Source organism: Phocoena sinus, chromosome 14, assembly GCF_008692025.1.
Source record: "Phocoena sinus isolate mPhoSin1 chromosome 14, mPhoSin1.pri, whole genome shotgun sequence".
Lineage (NCBI taxonomy): Eukaryota > Metazoa > Chordata > Mammalia > Artiodactyla > Phocoenidae > Phocoena > Phocoena sinus.
In genome coordinates this window covers 42,691,371-42,719,123 of record NC_045776.1, presented here as the reverse complement: position 1 = coordinate 42,719,123, position 27,753 = coordinate 42,691,371, and the positions used below count along the sequence as shown (strand labels likewise).

Genomic DNA, 27,753 nt, shown 5'->3' with positions numbered 1-27,753 from the left:
TCAGAGGAATAAAACACCTGTCTGACATCATTATAAACTTACAGCATGAGGACTCCTTTTCTGAATGGTCAAGACAGAAACCAGGAATGGTATTTTTCTTATTTTTTTTTTTTCTCTGTACGCGGGCCTCTCACCGTTGTGGCCTCTCTTGTTGAGGAGCACAGGCTCCGGACACGCAGGCCCAGCGGCCACGGCTCACAGGCCCAGCCGCTCCATGGCATGTGGGATCCTCCCGGACCAGGGCACGAACCCGCGTCCCCTGCATCGGCAGGCGGACTCTCAACCACTGCGCCACCAGGGAAGCCCCAGGAATGGTATTTTAAACTAGGAATGATGTGACCACCGCGACTCAACTATACTCTTAGTATAAGAATAAAACAAAACAACCAAAGAACTCAGTCCCACTATTTTGTATTACTCTACAGGACGAATATAGGATGGCCCATGCACACAGAATAAAGTCTAGTCATACGCTGTTTTTGCCTTTTAAAAGACAAACGTGATCAGAAAGATGGCAGAGAGTAAAACAATTATGACAGGAGTTAGAATCAAGAGCCGCCCAAATGCTTTCCATTAATGTGTCTCCAAGGCCTTGTCTGTAGTGTGTTCTGTTAAAATGAGTCAAGGAAGTAACATGACATATGTTTAATTTGTTAACTATCTTAGGTATGGAAACAAAGTACAGTCTAACTGGCTGGCAGAGGGGGAAGATATTTATTTCTTCAGCACTTTTTCAGATGGCAGCTTTAAAAAGGGGAATGAATATATTAAGATAAAAGGCACACAGATTGCCTCAAATCTACGGCTTGGGGGAAAAGCTGGCTGATTCTCAGTTAAGTTAGAAGCCTTGGAAAAAATCCAAAGTTCAGCATCAAGTTGCAGGAAACATATTAAACTTTAGAACTCTTGCTTATTTATTCAATGATGCATTTTGGCTACTTCCTTGTGTCTTTACCACTGCTTCAAGCAACAATGCAAGAACCCATCTTGTTTCTCTGTGAATACTGGTTAATACTTTAAAAAAATTCTGGGTTAATATGTTACAGTAGCATTTTTGAAGGGGCTCATTTTGACATGTGCTATCTAATTAGAAACTGTACCACTGCTGATAGAAAACATCAAGTTAACTTGTAGGATTTTATTTCTGAAATACTGGCAACATACCCTGGAATGATGTAAGATTTAAAAATCGGCACATATAACATTCAGAAAGTTGCCAAATCCTGTGTGTCAGACCATAAGCATTTCAGAAATATGAAAGACGGAAGGATCTGGCTAGGCAATAATTATTGAATATGTTTATTTAGATTTTTAAAAAAAGAAAATGAATTTACCGTGCAAGCTATAGTGTCAATGTGAAAGGATTTTCTGATCATAATCACGGGCCTTATCTCAAATCCACAGACAGAATATGAGGGAGTAAAAGGATGACTGGATTGAATTAGGGGACCTGGCTTTGCAGCTAAGTTGTTTTGTGGTTTTGTACGTATCAATGAAGTTGGCTGACATCTGTTTCTTAGATTCCCTATTTATTAAAAGGAGTAGGACAAAGCAATGTGTAAGGGCCTTTCCAGGTCTAACATCTGATGATTATCAAAACTCAGAGTCTATAAATTTCCTAGTCCTGCTGGATTATTTATAACAGTTTGTCACTTTATTCTTGGTCACGTTTCTCAGCATTGAGAAGCTCAGCTATCACTCAAGTTCTCTGAATCTTACACGATTTTTTTCCCCTATTAAAAAGAGTTGATCCTGAGATCCTTTGCGCTACACTCCAGCAGCTCTGCCGTGAGGCACTGCCACCTCTGCCAGCGCCAAACCCAGTTAGCAGGAGCCGATTCGCAGGTGACAGGACTGTCAGCTGAGCTCTGACCCAGCCACAGGGTAATGGCTCTTACGAGGTCTGTGTGGGCTGAAGCAGCGACTACATTCCACATTTGGCCCAAATCTCACAGTTCCTGAGTGGGGCACTTTCCCCAGCTGAGACAATGCAAACTTGTTATTCTGCCTCCGGGGAAATCTATGCTGGAACAGCTGAAAGCTTGGACCTCACTAACTGGAACGAAAATAGCAACGTTATAGCATCCAGATTAGCACATTTGGGCTCCCTAGGACTGGGGAGCAGTCATTTTAATGTAGAAAGCTTGTGCCTGAGGGCACTGAAAGCAGGAAGCCTCCTCCCCACTTTACGAGAGCTGCAAGCTACCCAGTGCCAAATCCAAGGCTGCCCTTTCTTCCCGCTCTCTCCGCAAATGTCACAGGAAAGACAGACTTACATCAGGGCTTAATTTGTTAGTCATTAGTTTGATGGCAGAAAATACACGTGTGGGAACATTTCTCATTATTACTGGGCTGGGTTTGAGAGGCTGGAAGACATGTAAAATAATTCACTAGGTACTGGCATAGTAAGTCTCCAAAAAAGTATCTGAGGTGAAAGGGTATTCTGAAACAACACCACACATATACTCTGTTCTAATATTCAGTCACAGAGTATAAAGTACTAAGTAAAGAGTAAGTGAAATCATCTGTGCTGGGAAATTTTTTTAAAATGTGAAACTTCATTTAGTTGGATTTTATGTTTTGAATCAGGGGTTGGCAAACCTCTTCTTACAGGGCCAGAGAGTAATAATTTCAGGCTTGTGGGCCATATGGTCTCTTTTGCAACTACCAGACTCTGCCATTGTTGTATCATGAAAGCAGCCACAGACAACACTAAGTGTAGGGGGATGGCTGTGTTCCAATAAAACTTTATTTGCAAGACAGGTGCCTTCCCCCAAGACTGTAGTTAGCCAGCCCCTACATGAGACACTTGCAAAGCACATGAATGCATTGCTTCATTTAACTCTCACGACAAATCTATGATTTGTCCATTTTGCAGGTGAAGACACCTGGGGTCATGTGACCTGCTCAAGGTCACAGTCAATGCCTGGAGCTGGTGTCTGACCTCAACCCTGAATCCAGAGCCTGAGCTATGATACACAGTCTGACATGCTCTTTAGATAACGGGCAACTTGTTTAAAGAAAGAAGTCGGGCTGAAAACTGTTGGTGCAGCTATTTTTCTTATTAAAGGGTAGAGGACTGAGCCTTCGGTTGGAATGACCAAGTCAGAACTAGGACATCTTCTGACTTTGAAAGTAAACATGAGAACAGAGACAGCTGATGAAAAAACTAAAAGAGGTAATTGAGAAAATGCCTATTACAGTTAAAAACAAACAGGTAGGAAAGCAGGTAAACAAAAACAAAATTCTTACCATGGAAACCAAAAACTGGATGTTATTAACAGAGGGAAAAAGTGGTGAATGAGGCAGGTGACTGCTGTTCTAAAAACATCGGATGCCATCAGCTTAGGAGGGATCGGAGGAAATGGACAAAATGATCAGCAAGAGGTTACCTGCCCACAGATTCTTTCATTTTCTTGACCTTCTCGTCTCCCATTTTCTGTTCCTCCCACCTCAGCTGCCTATTTAGATTTGAAATACAGCTACGCCTATCATTTCCTATATTACTGCCTCAAGTTTAATTTCAAGGACTTGACACTCTACCACTCTCCTATTTTGCACATCACTTCCTTAAACAAATCCACATCAAAAGTTCCTTAACCCTGTCAGGATCTCCAATTTTCACTGGGGTTACACGTCTTGTATTCATGGCTCGTTGCTACCTGCCACTCCAGGGCACTTCATCTGTGCCTTTGCTCACCTCTGTTACACTGCCTGGTAGAACCCAACTCTGCTTATATACCCAACTCTCCAGCTGAAGATGACTGGAAGAAAAAAGGGTTAGTGCTGAGTAATCTCACTTGAAATTTACTTTGACAAAACTGTGGGACCACCCTACTATACTTCCCTGGTTAACTGTTTTCTGGGTCTCTGAGCTGATTATTATTTCCTTCCTCTCAAAGCTTCTAAAGGCTCCCATTTTGCTAAGTTTAATGGTTAGTTCCCAATGCTTATCTAACTCAATCACTAAGCATTTGACACAATTGCCCATTCTTCTTTGAAACGCTATTGAAACGCTATTGTCATTTGGCTCTGCTGTCTTTCTGCTACTCCTTTCTGCCTCCTCTAGACCCCAGTACTGGAATGCTCCAGGGCTCAGTCCTCAGATCTCCTCTCTTAATCTAGACTCTAGGTTAGGGTTTCTCAGCCTTGGCACTCTGGACGTTTCTGCTGGATAATGCTTTGTTGGGGGGCTGTCCTGGGCATTGTAGGATGTTTATTAGCATCTCTGTCCTCTGTTCACTAGACACCAGTAGCACCCATCCCTTCCCCAAGCTGTGACAATCAAAATTGTATCCAAACATTGTCAAATGTCCCTGGGGGGTGGGGGGATCACCCTTGGTTGAGATGTAGGTGAACTCAGCTAGCCCCATGACTTCAAATGCCACCTAGGAGCTGATAAGCCCCAAATATATATTACACCCCAAGCCAGACCCTGCCCCAAGCTCCGGACTTGTATATCCAAATGTCTTCTCTATTGCTTTATTTGGAGGTAGTGTTTGTATTGGCTTATTTATTCCCTGCCTCCCCAATAGAATGTAATCTCCAAGCGGGCAAGGATTTACTTATTCAATATTTACCCCCAGTGCCTAGAACAGGGTGGGCCATGTAGTAGGTGCTCAAAATATATTTGCTGCTTAAAGAATTAAACGTTTAACATATATTAACTCATTTCACGCAGTTAATCAATGATGGGACAATTGGGCAGATCATTTTTAAACACACCAAGTCATCTTTTTTTTGCGGTACGCGGGCCTCTCACTGCTGTGGCCTCTCCCGCCGCAGAGCACAGCCTCCGGATGCACAGGCCCAGCAGCCACAGCCCACGGGCCCAGCCACTCCGCGGCATGTGGGATCTTCCCAGACCAGGGCACAAACCCGTGTCCCCTGCATTGGCAGGCGGACTCTCAACCACTGCGCCACCTGGGAAGCCCCAAGTCATCTTTTAAAGACATATTTTCTTTAATTCAAGATAAAAGGAATACATTATCTTGAAATAAATATGTAAATAGTACTATCTGTTAAATTTTAGATAAAATTTTGCTACAGTCTTGAAAATAACAAAACTAGTTCTTATTCTTTCAATACTTTTGTTTTACTCTGTATTATCATGCTTCATTTCAATTTGCACTTGTAACTATATATGAATATATGTGCACAAATATATATTTCAAATAATTGTGCCTTTTGACTGTCATGATGCCAGTTAGCTGCCAATTCTTAACTGTATGTCATTTCTATAGTTGTTTAGCCTCTTGGTCTAATTTACACTGTATCTGAAGCAGAGAGAAGAGGCTGAATTTTCCAAGGAGGTTTGAATTCTCCTATCTTGTAAAAAATTGCTTGCTGGATAATAGCTATATTTATATAATATTTCATATTACATTATATTTAATAATATTTGTAACAGCTATAGTTATGAATAGGTTGTACTGTTTTTCATTTTTTTTCTCCCTCTCCAGGAGAAGTAACAACCAAGCATAGCACTTCCTTGCCCCCAATTAGGTCTCACATTAAGCTCTGCATATATGTTCGTGTACATTATAATCAATTTTTAAAGAAGACCATGGCATCCAACATTTTCTTTTAAAATCCAGGCAGTATCCAGGCATCCTTCCCCCAAATCTCCTCGGTTTATTTATTTACGTGGGTGTTTACTCACTAAGCACACAGACTTTTGGGTATATCTCTGTAAATTTCTTGAGGTTCCTTTATCGAGTCTTCTTGGAATAGCATTGAAAGACGACTTAAGTGATGACATCTTACAACTTTATGAGTGATAGACTAGAGGTATTAAATATTTATGTATGCATAGCACAGAACTCAACCCAAATCCAACCAGCTCTATGGATGCTATAAGCTTCTACCCCATACACTTATCTGTAATATCCACAATTACACTGACATATTTTAAAAAGTGTTCAGATTGAAAGGATTTTCTGTTTGGCCTCATTTCAGTGGGGAGCCCAACTTTTTTTTTTGCTTTTTAAAAAAATTGTGGTAAAATATACATAACATGAAATTTACCATCTTAACCGTTTTTAAGTACACAGGTCAGTAGTGTTAAGTACGTTCACATTGTTGTGCTAAACTTTTAAATGATATCTCTATTATATACATTTCAATCAATATTGCCAATCGTGGTATTCTGTGGGGAAAAAAAAAACCCCTATCAAAATGTATTAGTTTCAGTATTATTTTTTCATTCATTGCTGGCTCAATACAAATTCACAAACAGCTCTTAGAGGCATCTTTTAAAAATCTTTCATGTAAACAATATGCCACCAAAGACTGAATATTGGATTTTAATACCTGAGGAAATTTAAAAAATCATAAAAAAATTTTATGCTAGATTCCTCATCATTTATCAGCAAACGAAATGTATCAGAAGAGAGTTTTGCAGTATTAACTTTGTTTTCTAAACAAAATTTTTTTCATTTAGTTAATTCTAAATGTAAGTTTTAAGGAGAGATTTAAATCAAATCAAGACACTAATGAAATAAGATTTGATTAACTTCTGGCCAACGAATCTTGGAAAGTTTAAAAATGAACACTTTCTCACAAATCTTCAATGTAAACAAATAGAAGCTGTCTTGAGGACTCACAGCCTGGGCCACTGAAGGAGTTAAAAATTGTAAATATTCTGAACATAAGCATAATTTGGTGAGTAAAGAACTTTACTAAATACAACATCATTTTAATAATAAAACTAAAGGAAGCAGATTATGGCAGCTGTGTTTTAGAACTGGGGGAAAGAATGACTTAGCTAATTCAATGGGCCACTTCTCCACTAAGGAAGCTGTCTTGGGCATCTCCCCGCTTCCTGGGAGTGTGGGTGGAGTGACCCACCTGTAAAGACACTTGCGTTCTTGGGCCAAGATACCACGTAGTCTGTTTTTCACACAGAGTGGATTTCCAAGAAACCGGCATCTGCTCCCTAAATCTTGAAATATTCAGAGAACAGTGACTCAGTTGGACTTCCTGCTGAAATGAGGTTAAACAGAAAATCCTTTCAATGTGAACACTTTCTCAAATGAGTCAGTGTAATCGTGGATGTGGCTGAAGAAAGTGCAGTGGGTTTGCAGGCTGAAACAAGGCTGGACCTGGTTGGTGGCATCGCTTCTCTGGTTAGTCCCTCTTCTAACCAGACTCTCGTCAAGGAGCTCGCTCACTGTGTAGGAGGGGACAGAACTGTCCCTTTAAGAATGCAAAACCAACACAGCACAGTAAACGGTATTCAGCTTTCCTATGACGAACAAGGATCAATAAGTACCTATTGGGCAACATTCGATACATCAATTTTCCCTCCTTTGTAGACTGATATAGACAGAATGAATACATGCTGATGTCAGGGCATGCTCTGGAAGTCCCTCTTTCTCTCAATAAGTGTTTGGTATTAGATTCACCACATGCCTTTTGCTTGCTCTTACAAGTAGAGCATCTAGCCTCACAGAAGATGTGGCCAAAAAATGGTTACATCTTAGGGAATAAAGTCCAAATTTTAAAAAAGGAAAATAACCTTTGATCTGCCTTAACAGTTATTCTAGCCAAAGATAATGCTAACTAAGTGTAGTAACCTTTGGGGTGGGGGTCAGCTCAGCTACAGCACAGTTCTTACAAGACCAGTTTTGGCCATTGACACCAACTCATTAGGAAGATGGAACCTCCTAAGAGGCACAGATGAGCACTTACTGTGTACACAACAACCTGAAAGCTAAATTATCTTAGTGAGGATAAATCTTTGGTTCTTTCAGAACTACCTTCACGTTGAATGTTATTTCCTCCATGACGTACACGCGTTCAGGAAATGCTTTAGCCACCTCCTCCACACTGTTGAAATATTGCACTGGCTCCTTTATATCTCGGTCTTGTTCCAGCAGCTTGAATTGCCCTGAAATATGTGATAAACGGAAGAGATATGAGATGTTTACGCTGGACAGCTGTCACCGTGGCGACAGCATCCCCCTTCCTTACTCCCACTCTTCTCTGTCAAAGGCTTTCTGAGCATTATCATTTAAAAAAAGAAAAAGTTACCATGGCAAAAGGTTTTCTTGAACTAGGATATTTATTTAAAAATCAGCTTAAAAATGAAAGCAAACATATTTTTTCTTTTTTTGCTTACTTTCAGAGTTTATTACCAGAGGATCAATAACAAATTTGATGGATGCTTACTTGTAATGTAAACTCGACGCTGAAAACTTAATGTGTTATATAAATGGTTGCTCATGTTGTTTGTAACAGTAAGTCACATTGTCGTTTAGTTGTAATAATGCCCCCCCACCATACATTATATTCTAAAACCAAGGCTGAGAGGCCTGGGGGAACTGATTTTTTTTAAAATGTGCAATGAAATAAAATAATACGTGGACCCTTAGCTTTCACAGATATCCTTGGTTTCAACAATACGTAGGCAATGCTGAGGGCTCAGGAGCTGCTATAATTTGTAATTCTATAGCTTGGCTGCGGCACACGCGTGGGGCTTGAGACAAAGGGGCCTGGGGCGGGTGCTGGGAGGAGCCCCCTTGCAGTGAGTGAGCCACTCGGCATCTGGAGCAGTACGTAGCTTCCATCTTTCCTTTTTACTACCATGTGTGAAATTCATGAGAGTAGAATATACTATGGAAGTATCCATAATTTGGGGGATTTCTGAAGAACTCTGAACATATTCCTAAAAATGTCAAGGCTCTATTATGCTGCTTGGACGTTTTTGGTATTTGTGACACTGCTGCCACATTCTAGAGGAGCTGCTTTCGGTTTAAAATAAAAGACCATATACAGTCAAGTCCATGACGTCATGTTTCTTAGTGGTCATTTTCTGAACACTGTTTACAATATAACACTTGAGAAACTTGAAAAGGAATGAAAAGCTATCACGAGGCAGATCTCTCTCTGCATGCGTCCACGGGGCATCAGGCAGAAACAGGGAAACTTTCATACTTTCAACACATTTTCTTTAAAGCATCTACTAGGTGGAGGCATTATTCTAGATGCTGGAGATAAATCAATCAAGAGACCAGATAAAGGGCTTCCCTGGTGGCGCAGTGGTTGAGAGTCTGCCTGCTGATGCAGAGGACACGGGTTCGTGCCCCGGTCCGGGAAGATCCCACATGTCGCAGAGTGGCTGGGCCCGTGAGCCATGGCCGTTGAGCCTGCGCGTCCGGAGCCTGTGCTCCGCAATGTGAGAGGCAAAAAAAAAAAAAAAAAAAAAAAAAAGAGACCAGATAAAAATCTCTGTTCTTTTGAAGCTTACACTGAAGTGGGAGACAGAGGATAAATACAATCAATCAGTAGAATATATGCCAGAAGGTGAGAAGTGCCATTAAAAATAGGGTGAGGGGGTTGGAGAGTGCAGGGTGGCCAGAGTAGGCGTGGCTGAGATAGTGACTTTGATGTAGCTGGGCAGTGAGTTCTTAGAGCTCTAAGCACACGCAACAGTCTACGCAGAAACCCTGAGGCGGATGGGTTGGTGCGTCTTTGGCATGCTGTGGCTGGAGTGGGGTGAGTAGAAGCTAAGAAGGAAGAGAAAGAAAGTCAGAGAAATAACAGGTGGTTTAGGTTGTCCACAGCTTTGCAGAACTGTAGTTCTTCATCTGAGTGCGATGGGGAGCCACCTGGGGGTGTCTAAGTGCAGAAGAGGCGATTTAACCAATGTTACAGAAGAATCATTCTAGTTGCCGTGTTGAGGACACGCTGTAAAGGTGCCAGGCATAGAAGCCCAGACACCAGTTAGGAGGGCCCTGCAATCATCCAGGTATGAGACGGCCAGGGTTTGGAAGCAGTGAGGAATGTGGCCTGAGCGGCTAAGGACCAGAGCTGCCACTAACTGAGATGGGCAGGTCTGGAGGGGTAAGATGAGGAGGTAAGATCAGGAATTCAGTCTGGACAGGTTCCGTCTATTAGACATAGAAACGGAGATATCCCGAAAGCTCTTAGATGGATACATAAGTGTGGGTGTCAGGAGAAAGGTCTGGCTGGAAATAGTAACTCTGGGCACCACTGGAACATGGATGATATTTAAAGCCATGACATTTTTTTTTTTTTTTTTTTTTTTGAGGTACGCGGGCCTCTCACCGCTGTGGCCTCTCCCGTTGTGGAGCACAGGCTCCGGACGCACAGGCTCAGCGGCCATGGCTCACGGGCCCAGCCGCTCGGCGGCACGTGGGATCTTGCCGGACCGGGGCACAAACCCCCGTCCCCTGCATCGGCAGGCGGACTCTCAACCACTGCGCCACCAGGGAAGCCCAAAGGCATGACACTTTAATGATGACAACCACGGTCTCAAGTGTAGACTGAGAAGAGGTCCAAGGTTTGAGTTCTGGGAGACTAAGGACTGGCCAGGAAAATAAGAGAAAAATCCAGAAGTGCTACATTCTAGAAGCCAGGTGATTCGAGTGCCTCAAGGAGAAGAAGCGGGAGTGACATCAAATGCTGTGTACAGGACTGTGAAACGAGACTGAGAACTGTTGGATTTAGCAGCTTGTGTTTAACGGGGGATTTTGATACGAGCAGTGGAATAGCTGGGCCAAAGCTTGATTGAACCTGAGAGCCTGAGAAAGGAGAGCTGGGAATAACAAGAATGGACAGCAGGTGATGTTTCGGGGAGTTCTGTGATGAGGGGACAAGAGACACTGAGTAGTAGCTAAAGGGAGGAAGTGGGATGGGGCCCAGAGAGTGTTTTTGTTTCCTCAATACGATGGGAGAAGTACCAGCATGTTTGATGCTGATGGGAATGACGCACAGATGATGAGCAAGATAACTGGAGCACATCCTTGAGGACATGGGGGGACATCAGAGTGGAGGAGCTGGCCTTCAACAGGAGTTCATCTGTGGCAGGTTCAGTGGGACCTGGGGGAAGCTCCCTCTTATTGCTTCAATATCTCCAGCAAAAGTGGGAGGGAAGGCATCAGTTGAGAATAAAGTTGAGAGAGGAGGTGTTGGAGGTTAAGGAAAGAGGAGAAGATTGTAAAAAGTCCAGTGAGGGCTTCCCTGGTGGCGCAGTGGTTGACAGTCCGCCTGCCGATGCAGGGGACACGGGTTCGTGCCCCGGTCCGGCAAGATCCCACATGCCGCAGAGCGGCTGGGCCCATGAGCCATGGCCGCTGAGCCTGCGCGTCCGGAGCCTGTGCTCCGCAACGGGAGAGGCCACAACAGTGAGAGGTCCACGTAGAGCAAAAAAAAAAAAAAATCCAGTGAGAATGAATACCATAATATGTCTGGTGGGCAGCCCTAAGTTCCCACTTGAGGTTAATGGTCAGCATTTGAAAATGAAACCAAACACTCTAGTTGTGTGTTTTCCTCTAACCAATGTATGACGCCCAGGGGCTGGGGTGAAGCAGGTAGAGATTTGGATTCAGCCAATTGCCAAGTGAGTATGAGACGTGAAAGAGGGACAAAGCAGGCAGGATGTATGCAAGGGAGTTCACGGAGCTTGAGCTGGACCCAACATCTTGGGAGGGAGGGAAGAGGATGAAAATAATCATGGGATCAACGGATGGCAGGTTCTGACGGACTTGATTTCCGTGCCCTGGAGGAGTGAGCTCGAGAACCAGGCAGAGGAGAGAGGTCAGAGAGTGGTATGTATGCGACTGAGATCACGGAGGGATGGAGTTGTTGGCAGTGCTGTGGTTGAGGGGGCGACCATGGGAGGTAAGCATTGTGGTGGTGAGAAGCTAAAGGAACTGAGAAGCCAGGGGTATCAAATGAATCATACAGGTAAGCACTGAAATCTCCAAGGGTGAGAAGAGAAGCACTGCTGGGGAGAACGGCAGTGAGCCAGGAGTGAGAACCATGGAGAAATGAGGGAGGAATCCTAGGCTTGGTAGAGAATGTACCAACAATGGGGGAGCAGGGGATGCTGTCTGATGACAAGAGATTTACAGCTGAGTTTTTAGGGAGCAGTGAAGGTCAGGGTAGCAATGAAGACCATAGAGACACTTATATCCCCTCAACTCTGGGGCAAAAAAAAAAATAGAGCTACCACCTGAGAGGCCTTCAAGGAAGCAGTGTTTTCAGGGCATATGCAGATTTGGGTTTTAACAAAATGAAAGTAATTTCAGAGGAGGGTTTAAGGATGTAGGGCTTTTGCTAGCGATGAACCTTGATGGAAGAATTTTCAAGAGTTAAAGGATAGGTGATGAGGAGAAAACAGAGGATGCACCTAGACATAACAGCTCATGTACCTTTTAGAAAATGTAGAGGGATGAATAACACATTTGAAAATACAAAATACGTTGGATTGTGCCTTTTTCATAAAAAAAATTTTTTAAAAAATCAAAAAGATTATGGCAATCTCAATATTACTTATTTAAACAAATTCTGCCAAATTAAACTTTTCATTTGTCATTATTCTACTTAGTCTATGTACAAATTTTTAATAACTGGTTTATCTACAGTTTTATACAATTTCTTTCTGTATTTTCCTACATTTTCCCACGTGATGACACTTACAGTACTTGCATAGCACTTAATAATGGACTTAGCTATTTTTCTATTCTTACACGGTCAGTCTGAGTTTGGCACGTGCCTAATGTAAGTGGGAACTCTGCCATGTACACGTTTTATGATGCTGGCAAATTACTAATCCGTCTGAGCCTTGCTTCCTTGCCTGTAAAGTGGGGACACTTCATAGGGCTGCTGTGGGGATTAAGTGAGATGATGCAAAGTACTCGGCACAAGTAGCCACTCAGCAACTCTGGGCTCCCTTCCCTCTTCTGCAAAGAGATTTTCTTTTGTCTTCTGGCTCACATTTTAGGGATAAATTTTCTAGTGTGAGGTTATTAAATCAAAGAATAATACACAATTCCTTATGTTTACCATGCACAGCTATATTTTTTTCCAAAATACCAAAACCAATTTATATTTCTATGAATAGGCTACATGCCTCCTAGTTGGGGCACAATCTTGCCAGCACTGAGTATTTTTTCCATTAGACAATTCGATGCATATTAAAAAGCATCTCTTTCCTGTATTAATCTGCATCTCTCTGAAGATCAGTGAAGGTAAACATTTGAATTTTTCTTGTACAAACGACTATACAAATATATGATAAATATATTTGACACAGTCTACATTTCTTTTCACTTCTAGAGACATCTAAGGGCCTGTTGGATATTTATACTTGGAAGTCCCACTAGCACCAAACTCAACATGTCTAAAGTCGATAGGTACTTGATAAATGTGTAATAAATATAGTCCTGGAATTAGCAAACAATGAAGCAATGCATAAGTGACTGCAGGTTTTCAAAGTTATAAATAAAAGGTGAACTACATTACCATACACAAGGTTTGTTTCTGAACTACAGATGAATGTTTTCACTCAACAGAGAAAGAAAGCAATGGTGTACTTAAAAATCATTCAAATCTGAATAAGGTACAGAACCTCAAGACATATTTTTCAGGGACCAATCCAACCAAAGAACAGATTAGATAAGCAACTGGAACTATCTTCCAGGATGAAACAGTCTTTCAGCACCAGGATGTAAAACACAAGGGGAAAAAAGTAGTCACCAGTGAGTAAGAGTTCAAATTTATGGGTCCATTTGGTGGGAATACCCAGAATCATCTGACAGAGACATCAGATATTTGCCAACACTTCCAATTATCTGCAACTGTAATTTATATTTTCTAATTTGTTAGCAGAATAACAAAATAAATTGTAGATTTGGAAGCCAAGTCGAGCTACCATCACTAAACCAAGTACAGTTTATGAAAGTCTACAAATTATCTTTCCACGAGCATGAAATAGTTTAACTTATTTTAAAATGTTGATCAATATTTTAGAAAAATCTTCCGAAGGCAGGAGGATCTGTATGCAGGCCAAGTGGTCTGTAGACCACAATCTCTGAGCTAACAGATTACCCGAAAGCTACATGCCTATACTAAATTCCATTCTGTCCCTTCAGAAAGACATTCACAAGTCAAGGATGTGTCACCAAATCCTAACACTTTCACAACAAATGAGACATCACCCTACAGAATAGTGCTGCCTCACAGAAATACAATGCAAGCCACACATGCGATTATGTGTTTCAGGATGGCCACATTAAAAAAGTAAAAAGAGGTGAAATTTATTTTAATAATATGGTTCTATCTAAACCAATACATCTGAATTCAATATAAGAATCATTAATTAAAGTTTTTCCACTTTAAGTCTTTTAAATCCCACGTAGGTTTTACACTTGCGGCACACCTCTGTTCACACTACCCTCATTACAAGCACTCAAAAGCCCATGTGGCTAGTGGTTGCTATATCCATGTGGGTACAGAACGTCTCTGCCTTCTCTTAAAACTGCAGATACTGTTCATGTCCGTAAAAAAGATCATGTGATGGAATACCTCCTGATAAAATAGGATGTTTCATCTCATGAAATACCAGCTTCAGAACGCTTATATTTTCTTTTCCTTGCTCTGTTTGCCGTGATCGCTGATATTCTGGTTCAAAGAACAGAGCCTGGGTTTCTTGATATAAAGCACCTCTATCCCCTTAACACCGGTTTTCTTCTCTTTCAATTTGGGTTCTCGTTCTTCAAGCATTCTTTAGTTATTTTTCTCTTGTGTCTGAGATCTCTTACTGTTAGCAGCCTCAAATATATTCTGGCATATGAACCAAATGAATAATCCTATCTGGTATGTCTGTGATGTCAAAGCTGTATGAATTCTAACCTTCTAGTCTCACCTGTGTTTGTCATCTCAGGAAAGATGGACAGGAAGACCTCAGAAGCACGCGCATGGGAGCACTGACAAGAATCTATTCTGGGAGTGATGAACATACACAGATGAAAGAATAAGAATAAAAACAAAGTAGCAGCTAAATATGACCAAATGTTTTCACATATGAACATACTGTACATCAAAAAAACTGATTCCTCTCATTCATTCTTTTAACTGTTTATTGAATATCCAATATCATCCATTAACTTCTGTCTCCTCTTTTCCATATAGTTTCTTTATATTGTCCTGTAAGATTTTAGTGCATATTTGTGTACATATATTATTATTTTAAACATTTTCTTGTCATATGTTTAATGGTCTAAAACCAAATAAATATTTTATACTTCTTACACCCCACAAATACCTTTAAAATCTAAATATATCAAATGTTTTAATGTAATGTTTTAAATACCAGGTCATGGGATATATGCAACTTCATATTTCAGGGGTTGGCAAACTTGTTCTGTAAATATTTTAGGTTTTGTGGGCTAAACGGCCTCTGTTAACAACTATTCAACTCCCCCGAAGTATCTCAAAAGCAGCCACAGACGATATGTAAACGAATTACAACATCTGTGTTCCAATCAAACTTTACAAAAACAAGCAGCAGGTCAGATCTGGCCCTGAGGCCACACAGTTTGCTGACCTCTGTCCTGCAGGGAGACATCAAGAAATGAAAGACATCAGACATCAGAAGTGAAAATGACCAGCACACCTAAGTAGTTATCCTGAGGTCTCTTGTAAGGTAGTTGAATGAAACTACACCCTAGGCCGGTTCATCTTAGAATGGCAGCTTTCCCTTTAAATACGAGTCTAAAATCAAGATGTGTTAAGCTGCTCATGAGGATTGTATCAGGAGAATAATGCAAATGAAAAGCAAACGTGCCCACCTCCTCTCACTGTATCTTATGGCTTCTATTCTCCTATAAAAGAATAGGACCCTCTCAGATGAGTCAAGTTGAAGTTTTCTGGGAAAGATGCTGAGCCGTTGTGTTGCTCTGTTCCCTGTGACTGCTGTAGCCTGGAAGTCGGAACTTGTCAGAGTCAAATCCTGGAGCCAATTTAAAGAGTTAAGAGCCGGTTTCCTGACAAAATGTGAAATCAATTTATACAACACATCTTCTCACAATCCCCACATGGAGGAACTAATTTTTTTAACAGACCATTTCATGAATAACAGAGTCTTTGTGCCACCAAATGAAAACATTTGGAGATCACTGAAACATCTGTTCTGAGACGTTACTGTCAAAACCCTGTTCCCAGAGAGGGAGGAAACTGCACTGTCTTTCAACAGTTTTGTTAATTTCATAAACCATCTCCATTGTGAGAACTGTTCTCTCAGCAGGACCCTGAAATTCCCAGGAACGAATCCAACACCAGGATCCTCCATGACAGGTTAAAGAAATTGAAGGTAATATGTAAAAAGCAAAGATTGGTACTATTATTGCACTGTTTTCATGATGTGCTTCTAAAACTATATTACATAATTAATCTGCTGACAGGGAATAACTCTCATCTGGAAAATATCCATTTTTTGGGGTGTGTCCCTCAAGATAATCACAGTGATTCACCTCAATAGAGATGATACATTAAGCACAGACAGCTAAGAGGCCCAAAGTCCTACGTGAGGCATCTAAGTTTCGAGCACCTGTATGATGCTGAACAGACAGTAGGACCACACACTCTCCTTTACTCAGAGGGAAAAAAGGTCACTTGTCAGAAATGAAAAATGGAAATAAATTTTGCTAATTAAGAAGAGACAGCAACAATGCTGAGATGCGTAGAGATAACAGAGAGAGTCAGAGGTGGTCAAATTCAGTTCTGTCCCATTTGCTACTGGCTGGGAAGTTATGGTCAACAGGCAGTGAGAAGTAAGTCCTGTGCTACTGGGAAGGTGGGGCTCCCCATGATTCATGCCTCCCTGGTCCCTATCACGCCTGGTGATGAGCACGGCCTGCGGTAAATCTCCTTTCACAGCTCTGGTTTTACCGTTCGCCTTCCCTTCAGCCCAGTGGCTGACTTTCTGTGTGTAAATAAAACGAAACGAGAGCCGAAACCTCTAGTATCCATCTGTGGGCCTCCCACTCTCTCAGCTCTCCTGGGGGACCCCCTCTATCACCTTGGCTTCAAGGACCCCCTATAAGCTGACAGCACAGCAACATTCCCTCCAGCCAGATCTCTCCTGAATTCCACATTGGTCTACCCAATACCTGGTGCATATCTCCAACACTTCTTCCACAAAGATCTCTCTCAAAATCAACACATGCGGGGCTTCCCTGGTGGCGCAGTGGCTGAGAATCTGCCTGCCAATGCAGGGGACACAGGTTCGATCCCTGGTCCGGGAAGATCCCACATGGCGTGGAGCAACTAAGCCCATGTGCCACAACTACTAAGCCTGTGCTCTAGAGCCCGTGAGCCACAACTACTGAGCCCACGTGCCCGTGCGCCACAACTACTGAGCCTGTGCTCTAGAGCCCATGAACTACTGAGCCCGCGTGCTGCAACTACTGAAGCCCGCGTGCCTAGAGCCCGTGCTCCACAATGAGAAGCCACCGTAATGAGAAGCCCGCGCACTGCAACTAAGAGTAGCCCCCGCTCGCCGCAACTAAAGAAAGCCCACGCGCAGCAGTGAAGACCCAACACAGCCAAAAAAAAAAAAAAAAAAAAAATCAACACGTACAAAACTGAACTCATCTTTCTACTTTCTGAATCAAGCAGCCACCCAAGTCAGAACCCGGGGTGGTCATCCATAACCCCTCCCTTTCCCTAATCCCTCACGTTCAACTGGTGTCAATTCAACTCCATTCCCTTTCTATTTTTTTTTTTTTTTTTTTTGCGATACGCGGGCCTCTTACTGCTGTGGCCTCTCCCGTTGCGGAGCACAGGCTCCGGATGCACAGGCCCAGCGGCCATGGCTCACGGGCCCAGCCGCTCCGCGGCACGTGGGATCCTCCCGGACCGGGACATGAACCCGCGTCCCCTGCATCGGCAGGCGGACTCTCAACCACTGCGCCACCAGGGAAGCCCCCATTCCCTTTCTTGAACAAACTACAACATGTCTCGCTTTGGCCAGTTTTACCAGTTGATTGCTTTACCCCTTGACTTCCATTCCAGAAAACTATTCTTTCCACTAGTGCTTAAAATTAAAGTTGAATCATATTTTAAATGAGGATAATTTGCAGAGGATTTATTTACAATAGGGTCTCTGATAATGGTGTGGGTGGGATGCAGGGGAAGCAGAGTGAGAAGCTAGGGACAGTATCAGAGAAGAGGTCACCATCATAGGCCTGTGGTGCCAGGGGTAGGGACTAGTTACAGGAAGGAGAACGTTATGTAAATAAGGTTGCCCTGAGAAGGGGAGAAGCAGCTGTTCCCAGGCTGTCCTTCAAGGGAGCCATGAAGCTGGAGAATATAAAGACCTTGACCAGCTTCCTCCCTTGCCCCGCCCATCTCCTGCTGGGTCTATCTATCCAATGGCTGAACTTAGCTGGAAATCAAAGGGCATGAGAGTCTGCTGATTTGGCCCTACTGGTCAGCCTCTGGGGAGGGGCAGGGTGGAGGTAGTGGAGGACAGACTGGGGGCGGGGGGGTATGCCCTTCTACCCTCTGATTAAAAGACTTTGGAGGCCTTCCACCTCCTGTAAAATTTAACTTTGTAGAGAATATATAGGCCCTCCAAGATCTGACCCTTACTTTCCTCTCATTATGCTAAAATCCATCTAGATCCATCCACAGTGAATTATACTTCTCCTTATACTGAACTCAAGATCTGGAATGCCTTTTCTCTATTCCCAGGTTTGGCCAAGCTATTCATCCAAAACCAATTCACGCTTCACCTACTCTTATCAAAAATCTTCTTAGCTCAGGTGTATACCTGGCCGCACTCTTGTGTGATCTCATTGTCTACAGATCTTTATCGAAGCACATCATTCTCATTTGTTTACATGTCTTTGTAAACTAAACAGTAAACTCTCTAAAGAAAGCAGGGGGTGTGTCAATCACCTATTTATTCCCGGTTCCCAATACTGTGCAAGACACATAGCAGGTACTTAATAAATAACAGCTGAATGAGGGAATGAATTTAAGTATGAGCTCAAGTCCAATGTCATCCATGAAGCTCTCCCTCACAACCTCAGCCCATGCTGATCTTTGTTCGTATTTATCACCGGAGTTTGTTGAACTATTCCCTACTTATTTCACCTGTTTTTGTATTGTTCTCTTAGACCACAAGCACCCTGACAGCAGGAATCATGTCTTCTGCTTCTCTGACAGCTCAATTTGAGTCCATACTAGAAACTTACTAAATGCCTGCTTTGAAGAACAGGCGTTCAGAGTAGGAGAAATACATACATATGTGTGTATGTAAATATATATAGTATGTATGTATTTTTTACAGAGTACCAAAATCAAATATTTACATGACCAGAGAAGCTGTAAATTAGTAAAATTAGTAAAAAGGTGGAGATGGCCACCTCAGAGCTCCAGCACCTGCTGATTTCCAGAGGCAGGAAAATCTGGATTTTTTAAAAAATGTAAATGCACCTAGTTATTAATAGTTTTTAATGATTCACTCAAATAAAAATGTCTCCTCTAACCCAGGGACTACCCTGGGTTTCTACGAGACAGGAGGGAGTGGCTGTGGTTTGAACAGGGCTTAACACAATACTGACTGACGTGATGCCATGTGAGTGGGCAGATATCAGGAAATATTTGAGAAATTTAGGTGGGAAGTCTAGCCTCTTGGGGTGCTTCCTTTTCCCTCAAATTGAAAGGATGACTTTAAGTGGGAGGCCTTCGTTTACAGCTTTTAGCCTAAGCTTATGAGCAAGCTCATTTAAGACCTACACTGCTGACAGCCTTCTGCCTGGACATAGCCGAGCTCCCTCTACTTCTGGCCTCTACCACAGGTATTCCATCTAAACGTGGTAATGGATGATGGTAGGTCTTGCCTGACTCTGAAGGCCAGAACATGTTAAATGGCAGCACTGACAAAGAATTAGAAGAGAGAATCGCATACCAAGTGACCAGCTTCTTAAGAAAGAGACTCGATAGGATGTGGAAAGACAAAATAACAAAAGAAAAAGGAGTCTGAGCCTCTGGACTGGAGCCATGTCAGGATGACTCCACCGAGAGCCTGCTTTCAATCGAAAGGTGTTCACACACACATTACCTCACTCAACAATCCACAGTGGTGGGCGGGGATTATTAGAGACTTTACCCACGAGGAAACTGAAGCTGGCAGAGATTAAGGAATATGTCTTTGGTCACAGCAAGTCAATAGCGAGCCCAGGACGGTCACTCGTGCGTTCTCATCCTAAGCCCACTTTTACTGTGCTGCTTCCCCAAGCCACTAATACCTCCCTCCTCGGGATGAGGTTGACAGAGAGAGGAGCTGACTGTGCCTTGTAGGTTACTGAAAAAATTCCCCAAAGTTAATAGGAAGAAGGGTCATTTACTATTTACATATGCAACGAGTTCTTCTTTGATAGTGTGGAGGGCTATTCAGATGGTCCTGTTTAATCCCCACAATGACCCTGGCAACTGGTTACATGATAAAACCTATCTTCACTTCTCGGTCACTTAGGGTGACTGGAGCATAGAAGGTACACAGTGTCACCAATAATTCACCCATTCGGTGGAAACAGAACCCAGCTACTCTTTCTAATCTCTAGCACTGGAACTAGTCGCTGGGATGAAGCAGCTGCTTCTATTAAGGATCAAAAACCCACATTAAAAAAAAAATCAAGGTTCTAATAAGTAAAAAGCAATTTTATTTGAGGTAGGATCCTTTTGGAGAAATAGAAAATGACCTATTTATCTACATTAAAGAGTTACATAAAAAGTTACAAAGAGCAAAAGTAAAACTTCAATTTTTATTTGTAGAGCTTAAAATCACATAGTACAAAAAAATGAAGGGGAAAACAAAGGTTAAGAGAAAATGGGAAGCAGGGAAAATGAGGCGAAAAGGAGATATGGAAACAAATTTAAAAAAGAAAATGAGACAGAAATTGATGCAAGAAAAAAAATTACACACAGATAAACACAATTTCAACCCAGACAAAGGAGAGGAAGACCCCACCAACGCAGATGGACAAAATATGGACGTACACGACACAGACAGACTTCAAAGCTATGTTGTCATTTTACAACTACAGGCAAAAATGAAGGTATTCTGTATAGAATCAAAGTTGAGGTCTAAGAGTTTTCAATACTATGGTTCACATGATATATGCTTCTCTTCCATGCCTTATGGAAGTATTTAAAAAGGAAAAAGAGAGCCAAACTGCATGTCCAAAGTGTGGGGAGGGTGAGGAAAACACTCAAGGATTTTAACATTCCACCATTCTTCCTCTATTGAAACATGACCCCTTTCTTGGATTCTCATTTGCTCCCTTTTCCACAGCCCAACAGTAAACTCCCACACACCAGTGGGACCACAGAGGAGAGACAATAATACAAGCAGCTGCTCAAGCTGTGGTTTTCATTAGGAAAAAAAGTGCCTCGATTATAAGGGATTTAGTTTTGAACCTTCAGGCCAAAACTGAACTGATTAAAACTCCATGTAGAGAAACACGAATGGTTTCTTAAAACTCTGATGTAGAGCATACTCGGCATAATCAAAGGGGGGTGGGGAGCATCATCAAATTTTAACACCCACCTTGGCTTAGTGCATGGACTTAAAGATGGAAAAGCTAGCAGAGACACTCAGTGAAAACATACTGTAGAGGTCCTAAATCGCATTTCTGTAAGGGTTAGGGGTACATTTTCACCGAATTCTTTAGCTACAAAAAGCGAGGCAATCAAGCCATAAAAAAGATGTAGAGGAAACTTGAATGCTTATTACTAAGAAAAAGAAGCCAATTTGAAAAGGCTCCAGACTGTATCATTCCAACTATATGACACTCTGGAAAAGGCAAAACTATGGAGACAGTAAAAAAGTCAGTGGTTTTCAGGGATTAGTGGAGAGGGAGAGATGAGTAGGCAGAGAACAGAGGATTTTTAAGGCAGTGGAACTACTGTGTATGATTCTATAATGGTGGATACACGTCATTATACAGTTGTCTGAACACACAGAATGTGCAACACCAAAAGTGAACTGTTATGTAAACTACGGCCTTTGGGTGATAATGATGTGTCCATGGAGGTTCATCAGTTTTAACAAAGGTACCACTCTGGTGGGGGATGGTGATATGGGGGAGGCTGTGTCTGTGTAGGGGAAGGGGGTATATGGGAAATCTCTGTACCTTCCCCTTTAATTTTGCTCTGGAACTAAAACTACTCTGAAATAAAGAGTACGTATGTGTATATATAAATACATACACATATACATATATACACACACACACACCAACAAGGCAACTCTTTAAAGGCTTGCAGTCGATACAAGAGCAGAGCTGAGGTATGGCACTCCTGGAGCCAGGCATGCTCTGTTCTCATGGCTTAGCACGTACTCATTGGTTATCATTTTGCCTCTACATCTTCACACAGCAGTTAAGCATATGAACTTCTGGAGCTGAAATCCTGGCTCTCCCTCCCACTGGGCAACTTTGGTTAAGTTATGACCTTCTACACCTCCGTGTGTCTCCTAGTTCCATAATGCAAGGGCAGTAACACTAACATAACATCAGCTATTGGGATGATTACACTTACATACAGGGCTTCACTTGATGAGGGGCACATGATAAGGGCTCAATGAACATCAGAGCGAAGTCAAATGAGACAAAGATGTACCTGTCACGAATGAAAAGGAATGTAATCACGATACTCTTTGGAATGTGGTACTGGTTAGGAGAACAGTGTTAGCTCCTTCTTATATTAATCTGGGCAAAACTCCAGAAGAGGAGCCATTAAGAAGCGTTCTAAATTTAAAGAAGTGGCACAATTGGTAGCCAGGTAGCTGGGAGGAAGAGAGGAGAAAGAAATGCTGAAGATGTGGATTCAGGGTGGAGCACGGCCACCTGGTTCTGGGACAGAAAAACAAAGCATGGGAGATGGCCAATTTTATCTTCTCTACGACAAGCTGCCTACTGTACCCTCTGCTCAACGCAGAGCAATTCCAGTTAGAATGTCTCACACTCAAAATACAACTACTCTAATACGTTTGTGACCACAGTGCTGTGGATGAGAGTCCTACGCTTATTAGAAATCAGTCAAAATTGCAGTAAAAAAACAGAAACTCTAGTAAAAGGAAAAGGCCCTACAGGACAAAGAGCCCTTCGTTCCTGTTAAATCTTTTCCTTTTAATTAAAAAATGGAGAAGCAATAGCCATGCTGTGGCTCTGAGACCTAGGGCTCCATTTCTGTTCAAGGGTTTCATGAATGGCATGCTGTCAAACAGTAAATACATACCTATGTCCGACACTCCAGAACCATCGGAAGGTTTCCCCCTCCACCCCTTCACCAGAGAACTACTCTCTCCTCTTTGGTTTGCTTTGGTCTTTGCTGACAACACGTCCCTGCACTTGCTCCCTTTTCGCAAAGCTTCATTTTCATCCAAATGCCTCCACTTTTATTCGCTGCAGATCGAGCTCACTGAGCATTCTCTAGTGCCTTTCAGGTCTGTCCCTGTTCCATGTTAAACAGGCTGTGGTGTGAGTGCAGGGCTGCGCTCAGTAAAATATTCCATCCAATGAGGGCAGTTATGTAAACAGGGCTGCTTCTGGCAGGAATGTCTGATGGGATAAACAAGGCTGGAGAGAAGAAGGACTCTTACAGAGAGGAGTGACTTTGTCAGGGCACAGAGATACATTTAAATAAAAATACTCTTGTTTCTAATGTAAGATCAGGCTTTTAATAAACCTAAATCTCTGGGGGAAATTTAAAAAGAACAATAAGGGGTGAGTCAGTGACTGTGATTTCTGAAACTGTGCTAAGGGGATTTGACTTTTTCCTTTTCTGGTTGTAGAATTTTATTTCTTTAAAAATAAAAACCAAAAACATTTAACGTGCCAGGGATGTTAGAAGGCGACTGTAAGAATTTATAACATTTGAGAACCCATATAGATGCTGAATGGAAATGATGGCTAATAATCTGTCAAATTAGGAGTAATCATCAAAAAATTGGTAGATTATATCCATGTTGATACAGAGGCTTAACACTGTCTTCATTAATATTTGGCTCCTAGGAAGAGGGATGAAAGTGCAGCATTTGGCCTTGCAAATATATACAAAATATATATATATATGCAAATATATATAGAAAATTCACTATACTAAGGTGATGACAGCTTATAGTGAAGAAAACCAGTATCAAAGAAAACAAACAGGAACTGCAATACTTGAAACTGACACCTACTTCATGGGATTGTTGCAAAGATTAAATTAGGCCATGTATGTACAAGAATATTCAGCGAAGAGCAGTATGCATTCGATTAATAGTAAGATGATAAATACTGTTTTCTTATTGCCTGGATTCAATAAGAGAACTGAAAATAAGGGCTGAGTTCATTTTCCCTCCCTATTTTAACTATTAGTCAAACTAATATAACAGTTCAAAGCATATGATTTATTTACTTAGTACTCTGTTCAAGGCAGCGTGCAGAGTGCTAAGGATATTTCAGACACTCAGAGATTACTGGGAAAAAAAAGTACAAGTCTCTGTGTTTCCTTCTCTCTCATTTACATACATTTGAATTTTTCCAACGCCTATCCAGTTTTTTTTTTTTAATTTATTTAATTAATTTATTTTTGGCTGCATTGGGTCTTTGTTGCTGCGCGTGGGCTTTCTCTAGTTGCGGTGAGTGGGGGCTATTCTTCGTTGTGGTGCAAGGGCTTCTCACTGCTGTGGTTTCTCTTGTTGTGGAGCACGGGCTCTAGGCAAGCGGGCTTCAGTAGTTGTGGCTCTCGGGCTCTCGAGCGCAGGCTCAGTAGCTGTGGTGCACAGGCTTAGTTGCTCCGTGGCATGTGAGATCTTCCCGGACCAGGGCTCGAACCTGTGTCCCCTGCATCGGCAGGCAGATTCTCAACCACTGTGCCACTAGGGAAGCCTATCCAGTTTTTAAGATGTGAATAATTTAGGGTAGCATGTTTAGCGTGCCCTGTAAATAATTCATAAATCTGAAATGATTAGATGGTTGATAAACCTAATCACTATAGGATACAGTGAGACAGGACCTGAGTTCACGCGGGCTGCTATTATCAACTCCCTGTACGTAGAATAGACAATGTCAACAGATAGCTTCTTTCAGCAATTACACTCTATTTCCACCTGGAGTCCAGCTGAAACTTTCCAAGGCCAGAATAAGGGTGTGCTGACATTGTTTTCGTGAGTGTTATTCTTACTAGTCAGTGAGAGGCAGCTTATTCTTCTAGCCTTCTGAGTCATTTCAACTTATACAAAAACTTTTGTGGAATGAATGAATTTCGAGAGAGTTAGGGAAATGGAAGACATCATTATATTATGTGACAAAGATAACTGGAAAAGATATTCAGACTTCAGTGTGGTAAAACTGGCTCACTGTGCAGAGAAAAACTAAAAATGAATCCCTACCTGACATCACCTACAGGCAAGGAAGGACTTCAGAAGCAGAAACTATAGGGCCAAGTAACGATTACATTACATTAAAATTAAGGATTTCTGTTCAGTAAAGGATTTCATGGGAAAAGTTGGCAGAGCGGTGATGGAACAGATGATGCTTGTGAAGCCCAAAACTGAAAAGAGACTGATATCTGACCTGGTCAATGTAATGCTGCAAATCACCAAAAAAGACACCACCACTAACACAATGGTAGGCCAGAAAATGAACCGACAGTTTACTAAGAAGGCTATCCTAAAGAGCAGGAGGCAGGGGAAAAAAAAAATAAAAAGTATCAAGCAGGTGACAAGAAGCTGAATAATCAAATAAATGCAAATTAAGAGCTATTACTTCACATTCATTAGACAAAAACGGTGAATTCCTGATGTGGGTAACGAATCCTGTTAGACTGTGATGGGAGTGAGGCTGGGGCAGCCATTCTGGAGAGCGATCTGGCACCAGGTAGTAAAATTAATTCTACATACTTCTAAGCCGGCAATTCCACTCCTGGGTTCATATCCCCAAGAAATGTTCAAACAAGAGCATGAGGAGAATGCATGAGGATGCTCAGAGCAGCATGATTTTTGCTGCCCATTCTTGGGAGAGCATATGAACACACAGTAAAACAAGAATGGATTTTAAAAACATAGTGGATCCTTGTAAAGCACAGGGAACTATATTCAATATCCTGTGATAAACCATAATGGAAAAGAATATGAAAAAGAATGTGTATATATGTATAACTGAATCACTTTGCTGTACAGTAGAAATGAACACACTGTAAATCAACTATACTTCAATAAAATAAATTTAAAATAAGTAAATAAAAAAATAAAAACAGCGGATCCTTAAAAACACAGGGCTGAATGGAAAAAAAATATGAGACTTAAAACACAGTATAATTTATGTAAATCTAAAGTACTTGCACATAAACCACTGTGCTTTCATAAAAACACATCCAAAGAAAAAAGGCACCAGAAACACATTTAAATGGTTGCTTATGGGAGGGTGGGAAGGTAAAGGACTGTCATGATGAAACAGAATAAATAAACTCTTCTCCCAGACTGTTATTTCTAGAGAAAAATCTATCACTAGTATCTTTAACACTTTAATATATCAGGAAGGAAAGAATAAAGGAAAGAAGGGAAGGAAAAAAGAAAGAAGGAAAGAAGGGAAGGAAAAAAGAAAGAAGAAAAGAAGGGAAAAATTTGAATGTCTTACAGGTCAAGCATTGGGTTTGATCAACACATTAAAAATATTCTCCCTTGAAACAACAGGTGCCTTACAGCATTCTCCTCAAAGTTCATACAGGCCCCCCCAGAGAAATATGCCAACATAACTAGACCCTAGCCTTTGAAGTGAATGGGAAATACCTTCCAACCTAACCACGTACTTTAACTCACAAAAAATCTGTTCCTCCTCCTTTTATTTCATCATTTCCATCAAACTGATGTCATACTAAGTCCCCACCCCCGCAACCCATTCAATTCTATTGCCATCCATTGTGTGGGTAGCAAAATCAATCATCTTAAGAACATTTCTCTCCCACACTGAAATCCATAAAGAATGGTTTGCGGGTTACAGCCCTTCCTGTGTTATGCACTCGATACCAGTAAGAGCTTCTCAACTGGTTTCAGAGATTGTGATGAATTTACTATTGCTCTACGTATACCACGGATTCCTAAGCAGACCAAGATGAAATTACTAGTCATATGAAAATTGATTGGAACAGCTTTCAGGGGTGCAACCAAATGTATATTAAACTGTTAATAACACTGTGTAAAAAGACAAAATGTAGGCAAAATAGTAGACTTACAATCTCGTTGTGGAAACAAAATATTAACCTACGAAACATGAAATAAGAAAATAAGGTAACACACCATTAAATTCTAAAGGAGACACCACTAGTGGTTCTCAAACTGGTGTATATCAAAATCACCTGAGGGCTTGTTACAGCACAGCCTGCTGGGCCCACCGCCAGCTCCGATTCTGACGGTAGGGGCCGGCAGACTGAGACTCTGCATTACTGACAAGTTTCCAGGTGATGCTGCTACTGCCAGTGCCTGTATGGAGTTTGAGAACCCGTAACAACTCCTCACAGAAGAGCCATCAACTATAATATTAGAGGAGAGACAGAGCACAATGGCACTGTTGGGACAGAGGAGAAATTGGGACACGAGGGTGGCCCTGAGGGTGGGCTGGGCTTTGGGTGATTCGAGAATGTGGAGGTGGAAGAGTGAGGAGAAAACGCCGGAGGTGGTGAGAATACCTGAGCGCAGGTGGAGCCCTAGGCGGGAATGACAAGCCGCAGGGCTGGCCTGATGGACTTGGTGACGGGTGGGTGGGCTCTACCTACTGCCATGCTGTGAGCAGAGGACGCCCTGTGGCGCACGGGGTGTGCGCCTCGCCCAGCGGCCACCCTGCACCACGACTCCTCACGTGGAAAGCCAGGAGACAGCGCGGCGAAGAGCCCCGACCAACAAGTGCCTGCCACACACTTGTGGCACTTACCATAGTTCCAGTGAAATCA

At 42.1% G+C, this 27,753-nt stretch overlaps 1 protein-coding gene across 4 annotated transcripts in view; it reads right to left on the bottom strand.

Moving 5' to 3' along the window:
- The window catches only part of GAREM1 (GRB2 associated regulator of MAPK1 subtype 1), a 207,979-nt gene that overhangs the window by 50,160 nt on the left and 130,066 nt on the right, over nt 1-27,753 (bottom strand). For all 4 annotated transcript variants that reach the window (XM_032603229.1, XM_032603230.1, XM_032603231.1 and 1 more), the window contains one exon: nt 7,761-7,891. In XM_032603229.1, coding sequence (XP_032459120.1) covers nt 7,761-7,891 — 131 coding nt within the window. The remainder of the gene's footprint in view (nt 1-7,760; nt 7,892-27,753) is intronic.